The sequence below is a fragment of the Olea europaea genome, chromosome 9 (genome assembly GCF_002742605.1).
Source record: "Olea europaea var. sylvestris chromosome 9, O_europaea_v1, whole genome shotgun sequence".
In the NCBI taxonomy this organism is placed as follows: Eukaryota; Viridiplantae; Streptophyta; class Magnoliopsida; order Lamiales; family Oleaceae; genus Olea; species Olea europaea.
Window position 1 is genome coordinate 1010290 of NC_036245.1, and position 7471 is coordinate 1017760.

General features: G+C 31.9%; 1 protein-coding gene and 1 pseudogene across 7 annotated transcripts; both read right to left on the reverse strand.

The window, feature by feature from the left end:
* Positions 1-283, reverse strand: part of LOC111400101 — a 14207-nt pseudogene extending 13924 nt beyond the window's left edge.
* A 2685-nt stretch (positions 284-2968) lies between these two features.
* On the reverse strand, positions 2969-6781 carry LOC111399354 (axial regulator YABBY 5). Of its 7 annotated transcripts, none has more exons than XM_023026613.1 (7): positions 6216-6770; positions 5197-5316; positions 4412-4535; positions 4158-4206; positions 3966-4041; positions 3812-3875; positions 2969-3202 (listed from the first exon to the last, which is right to left on the reverse strand). In XM_023026613.1, exons 1-7 carry the CDS (start codon positions 6315-6317, stop codon positions 3195-3197), a joined length of 543 nt encoding a protein of 180 aa, XP_022882381.1. In that variant the 5' UTR covers positions 6318-6770; the 3' UTR covers positions 2969-3194. The 7 variants fall into 7 exon arrangements, with proteins under 7 accessions (XP_022882381.1, XP_022882384.1, XP_022882379.1 ...); XM_023026616.1 differs by having other exon boundaries at positions 6246-6765; XM_023026611.1 differs by having other exon boundaries at positions 2972-3202; positions 3966-4056; positions 6216-6777.
* Positions 6782-7471: the final 690 nt, after the last annotated feature.

A 7471-nucleotide genomic window follows, 5' to 3' on the forward strand; every position in this document is an offset into this window, starting at 1 on the left:
GAGATGGTCTTGGGATGGTTGATGTTGTTTGGGAGAGATAGCTGAAGGATTTAGGGTTGTAGGTACTGGAGAAGGGGTTGGAGTAACAGGAGTAGGTGATGCTTCGCTTCGCCAGCCTCTGGTGGGTGGTCTTAAATTAGATATTTTGGTGGTGGAGAAGTGGTTGGAGTAATTGCAATGCTCTAAAATGCGTACATATACTTCTCATATACCCACATATGCTCAATGTATTTTCGAAACATCTCGCATATAGGTTATGCGCGTGATAATACGATCAACCCATTTCGTTGACCACATACGAAAGCTTAAACATCAAAATGCTTATGCATTTGTGTTAAAAATTAGCTTGACAAAGCAAAATCTATTTTTATAACTTAAAACTATAAATTGAGCCCAAAAGACATCAAATTAACCTAAATTATCCAAGTACATGAATTATATACAATAATCTATACGGTTTGACTTTTAAAAAATCAAAAATCAAAATGAATTTTTTGTAGAGTTGCTAATTATCTACGTCAAGCTTGAAACTTCTCCTTCGATCTTTCTTTAATTTTACTAGCAAGTGATGCAAGTAATGAACAATCTTGAATTGTTTATAGTTGTGATAATAAGGATGTTGATAAGGATGTTAATAATGATATCCTACTATTTACAAGAGGTAACGAAAATTATCAAGTTGAAATAAGGGAGCTTGATGAATATGATTTTATATCGAATAACATGTAAGATGACTTTGGTGAAGAGGAGTTTGAATTGGAATATGCTAAAGAGTTAGACAATATTAAGGGTATTTTTAAGTCGATGTTTCTTATCCAATCTAATTGTAAGAATTTATCGCTAAATAATTGTAGCATTTATGATTTTGAGCATTATGTTATTATTAAAAATTTGAAAAATATGAATAAAGTTCAAGTAATTATAGTATTTAATTTTTATGATTATAAGCAATATATTTTTCTTTTATTTTGAAAATTTGAAGAATATGTTATGATTATAAGCAATATATTTTGCTTTTATTTTGAAAATTATGTATGAAGTTTAAAGAATATCTTATTTTATTTATTTATTTAAAATATTTAGAATAATATTAAAAATTAAAAACACATATGCGAAATATTCTTGTGATGTTTATACTCAATCAAAACGCATTGTCACACATTACGCATTTTAAAATCTCAAATAATAGAACTTGCAGAAGTTTTCATATTCTTCACCCTCGTAATCAATGAAAGAATTTGTAAAATAATAATAATAATAATAATAATAATAATAATAATAAAATATGTTCCTAATGTTTTGTGTTTACAAGTTTCACATGCAATAATTTATCCCAACCGGATTACAAACATTTTTACCAGTAAAAGACTGCCAAGTGTGGTGAAAAGTGGGCCATACACCCTGTGTGTGTCCAATGTTTTTAAGACAAAGATTTTATGTTTTTAAAATTAAAAGAAATTTATGAAAGTAAAAAGGTAAAATGAATGCTCTATATGACATTTCAGATTCTGTTCAGCCGTTCAATTCATAACTATCTCAATCTTATCACACAAACAGAAATCAAGGTAAGAATTGTACAGTTGTTCTTTTCTAGGCAAAGGCAGGAGGATTGCCAGCTGAGTGCTGCATGCCACTTGATGCTCCTCCCAACCCACTATGCATTCATTATTCGGACATTTTAATTGGAATCGAAATTTTTAAATGGGAATTGGTCCGATTCCCAAGAAGAAGAAATCGGAATCGTCTTTGGAACCAAATTTATTCTTTTTATAAATTTTTATTTTTTACAATTTATTCATCTTAATCCAATGAAACGAATGCCATACTCTTGCCAAATTCTTGATTAGTTGACTTTGTAGGCGCTATTGTCAAGAGATGATACTTTTTTTGTTGTATAATAATAACGTTTCATTATGACGTCTCTCAAAGTTTAACTCCGGCCTCCATCGATTGGTCAATTTGATCACGCTTTTACAATTCTTGTGAATCTCATAAAATATGTAGATAATTTTTTTAGCAAGTATTTATAAGCAGTTGCCAATCATACCCATAATGTTTCAACCCAATTAATACCAACAAGGAGACTAGGTCAAGGTCAAGCCATTGCCTAGAAGTACATTTACACCCATAGAGGTTCAAACAACCCTAGAAAGAAAATAAGCGAGCCTTCTATGTTCCGACCTTCCCTCGATTGTTCTCTCCTGTGATGTCTTCTAATCTTGAGAATCCCCCATTCCAAGTACATGAAAGAAATTTAAGTACCCTTTCAAACCATCACTCTTATTTGTATCTATATTTCTCAAATAATTTTTTTCCTCTTTTCCTTTTCTTTTCTTTAAGATCTTAACCTTACTCGATCAAAATTTCCATTCCACCCTAAAAAATTCCATTTTCCCTTATCACAATAACTTGATAACAAAATGGTAGATCTACCATTACACACATCAAATATATGAATATTACTATATAGGAAAATTCGGCTCACAAATATCATATAATTCGAATATCTATTTATATATTGTTATTTTGAATTCCTATTTTGTATGTCTCTATTTGTCAATATTTGAGAATAACAGAAACTATTTGGAAAAAATCAAATAATTAGACTACAATAGCAGAAATTTAGGTTTCTTGAAACTTTATTTGAATAAAGGTTTCATATATACACTGTTTGCAAGTAATTATCCGTAGTTAATTTATGAATACTCTCACATTTAAATATAACGTTGGTGCAGTTGGTACATATTTTTTTCTCAAAAGCTTTAATGAACTGTTCAAGTTTCAACTTTAAGGGCCCATTTGGTAGGAATTTTGAGAATTGATTTTTTGACCGTTAGAAGAAAAGTGGGGTCCACATGTGAGAGAAGAAGTCAAAAATTACGGCTTGAATAGTAAAATAACGGTCAAAAAATCAATTTTTTGGGGCAAAAAATCCCTACCAAACGGGGCCTAGCATGTTTGGAATATTTACCAGCAAAATGTAGAAATTTCATTGCACACAATAAATAGAAAATGTTGATGAAATAACAGCATAAAATAGCAATTGAGCAACTGACATTTAAGTAACATTTTACAAACAAAATTACAATAAATAGCAAATGAAGAATATCTTGAAATATAAGAGTCACATAAAGTGTGTCTTAAAGAAACAATTTTCATTTGTTTAGTAGCCCAGCCTTGGCATTTCATGTTTCTCAGAATCCTACAAATCTACAAATGAAAAAGAAATATAGGTTAGACAAAGTAAATAATTTAATAATATTCTTAAAAAGCCTTTTATTATTATTATTATTATTATTTTTTTTTTTTTTATTTTTTTTTTTAGCATGAATTTATTATGATGATTTGTGTCAGAAAAGACCCAACAATTTAAATGACTAATATCAGTTTGTCTGAAAATTTCAGAGTTTGTATTAGTTAGAACACAATATTGACCATAGGTTGCTAGATGCTACACAAAAAGAACACATAAATAAACCACTTATAATCTCCCAAGGAAAGCTTGAAACACTAATTACATGATAAATGGGTACATTGGACTCGAAATTGACTAAACATTAAAGATGATAGATGACGATTTTGGTCACATGCATCTTTTCCTTAATTTCGTCCAACCTATGCGATTTCACATAGTAGACATGTCCTAATGTTTGGTGGATCTTCTTCTCAAATTATTGACTTAATAAAAGGAAAATTTTGACAAAATAAACAAAAAATTCACTTTTACGACAGAAATTTTGTCGTTAAAAGTGAAATTTCTTTTAGTGTTCCACTAAATAATCCTACTTTATACTAAAATCAATCAATTTACCTCGTTTAGCTTGGTTATTAGTCTCCAACATCAGCCCAAAGTGAATATGAGGGAAGTGTGCCCACTATAACAAAGAAAGTTCTCAAGTCATTACCCAAAAATTTAGACTAAAAAAAAAAAAAAGGTACATTTGGGAAAATATATTTCCACTTACATTTTTTGCAGCAGTACTGAATGCTTCCCTGTGACTTATTTCTGGATTATTGGCTTTGATTCTCTGAATCTCCTCTCTGAACATAAACATTCTATTCAGAGTTAAGGGATAAATTTAAGGTGCTAGAAGTTACAATAGCACAAAAGTGAAACTTGAGGGGATAATTAAGTAAGTGAAAATAATTTTCATTACTTTATGAATTGGTTGTATGCAGATGGTACGCGTTGCCTCTTCTCAGGAGCTGTAAAACATGGAAATAAATGAACAAAATATTAAAATAACTTGCAACTAAACATAGAGTGAATTATATATGTTTTAATTTAAGTTATGTTTCTTAATTGTTAGTAGTATTTGTCAAGAATTTACGATATAATGAACAAAATTATTTAGTACTATCTTCCACACTTGACCTGCTAAGAAGGAAGATATAAATTAATGAAACGTACGTCTGTTCACGATCCTCTGTTCAGTGTTGTCCGAAATGGGAGGTCGCATTGCCATCTTGTTGTTGCATTTGGAAGAAGAACCAAATTCGATCTTTTTGTGCTCAGAGGAAATGTAATTAGGAGCCTGAAATTGAAATATTACAGAAACCCCATCTTCATTAACTTTGTTAAGTGAAGAAATAAATTACAAATACGTAAATAATTTCTTTCCTATAAAAAAGAAAAGCCCAAAGAAGCGGTAGAGGAATGTTTACTTTACTGTCAAATAGAGAGAGAGAGAGAGAGAGAGAAGATTTGACCAAAAAAAGTGCACTGATATGATTTTAGAAAAGAAAAGGGATAAAATAACAAGATTGAAGTGACTAAATCAGTTAAGAAAATGGCAGGCAGCTTGATTGACAGTTTATTGAGATCTAGCGGGGATCTAAGAGAACCCAAAGTTGCTTTGTTTCCACAGTCGAGGACAATCTCTGGTGGCATAAAAACCTAAAGAACCAACCTCAACTTACCCATCAATCAAATCATCAAATATACCAACTAAAAAGTTAAGAAAAAATAATATTAATAATAAAAAAACCCTAAAAATCTACAAAAAGGCAAAAACTTGTAGGTTTTGATTTCTGGGTTTTTTAGGGTTCTGAAAAACTGGATCTATGTATTATGTAGGCAAGAACTTTGATTCCCTCAAAAGATGCAAAATCCAAGAGAACCCAGATTTCAGATGCCTATCATAAAATTGATCTGATCATCGCCCACAAATTGAGCTGAAATTTCGTTAAAAGAACCTGAACATCTTGCCAGGACAGCGGCTGGAATGCAGCTGCCATGTTCACGGACCACAAATTTGTACAGTGCCCACATCGAACGGTCACAATATCAAACAAGTTACCGCATGGAACACTCACCTGAAAATTCAACCACAGAAAATCGAACCTTCAGGATTAAGAAATTAAAAAACAGTTAAAGTCTATAACCAAAAAGCCAAATTCATAATGCTTTAAAATTTGAGATCTATGTTTATGAACAATAACAGATACATGTAGATAACATCTGGCCTGCAGAATTTTCTAGTTGTGGACTTATAATAAACAAGATTATGAACTCAGAGGTTAAGAAAACCCTAGAGGGGTAATGAACAGGACAATGTTTTCTTTCTTAATCTTGTCCTGTCCAACTTATCAAGTATGTCCAAGAGTTTTTTGCGAGAAAACTTTGGTCTTCTTCTAGCTACTGATATAACTCAAGAAACAGCCCCAAGTTGGAACTTCATTTTATTGAAAACATTAGTTGAAAAGCTTTATTTTGAAAGCATGCTGCAGTCAGCAGGTTTAGTGATATCTTTTCAGCAACTAAAAGCTATTAAACAGAAGAAAAATCCACAGATTAAAGAATTGTCTCTATTATCAGCGCATAGGCAAATTCTTGTTTTGAATAACCCTGATATTTTTAGAAAATCCACACAATAATCCTTCTCTTTGTTTCTCTCTCGGGTCATGAAGATATGACTTTTTCTTTGACTGTAAAAGAAGAGGAGAGAAAAGAAAAGTCTTGAAGATGTAGATATGACTGTATCAAAGACAAGAAGGCCAGAGAGAAAAATGAATGGACATAACACCAAATAATAATCTGATCTCTGAAACCAAAACCAGCTTTATTCAGCATGTAAAAATGTTTCTTTCTTGGTTGGATGCACACACATGTAGCGAAAGCAAGGACACACCCACAAAAATGCACATACTGATATAGATAGATGCATGCTAACATAATTAATATACAAAAATTGGTCATTAAAAGAAGATCCCACCAAGGGAAAAGTGTTCTTAAAATCGAATACCGCAAGAACAATATTGCAGAAATTGCAAGGGATGTAGCAGAGTTGCTCGGGCACATCGACGTAGCTCGACATGTCTATATCGAATTAGAAATCGAGGAAGAAGAAAATAGGGAAAACTAACAAAAATAAACCAAATAAATAGAGAGAATTGAACGAGATACAAATTTTATTCTCTCTCTCTCTCTCTCTCTCTCTTTCTTGATTGTTTCAGGATGGGCTATGTTAAGAGGAGTATTACAAGTTGTGCAGCTATATAAAGAATTTAAAGGCTAAAAAAATTTTCTAAAAGAAAACGAAATATCTGTGTGAGTAGAAAGAGAAGTGAAAAAGGAAAAAGGCAGCTGGGGATAGAATCCAAAGTGGTTAATCAGAGTGCAATTTACAAAAGTGGCTCACAGCAGGCAGGAACTGCTGGACCGGGAACTGAAATCAAAGGGTTCATAGAAAACCGGATTTGAGGGTTAGGGTTTGGAGGAAGAGGAAGAGGTAGAAGAAGAGTGTTTTGGCAGTATTTGAATAACAGTCCATGTGGGTGTAGGCTGATTCTTTTGCTGCCATTATTCATCTGAAATTAATAATTGTGGTACCACACTCCCTTTCGCTATCTATCCGCTACACCCACAGCGGACGACGGGGGCGAATTTCCATCATAAATTTTTGCAATTTTATTTTAGCAGTGCACTTTGTATGTCCATGTCTAACAATTATGTAAGTATAATTAACATTTTTCTTCTTTAATATTATTCAATATTGTCCAATCTTTTCGATCATATTTTGGGACAACTCACCCTGTTATGCTACATTTTCTCACAAGTTTGTCCCTGTCAATGCAACTTGATCGTGATTCACATTATAGGTAGTAGGTGTTGGTGATATTGTATAAAGAGATGGTTGTTGTCTAAATGACAGAAATATTTTAAATTTAATTTGCATAAGCCTAATTAAACACTATGTAAACTAAGATAAAAGAAAGAAAGTAGATGAAAAGAAATTGAATGAAGAGAAATCCGAGACAAGTGATTAACACTTTTTCTTTAAGACAATATTGTCCCACAACGATGCTAATGGATTACGGCACTTGTCTCCTAAGATACAGCGGTACAACTTGTCGTAAAAGCACTTTAAACCACAATTAACAGCGAACTCGAACGAAATTCTTCCCTCTATAAGAAAATCATTTTTGGAAAGTTTTTGATATAATGCTCAATACAAATGATATGAGATGT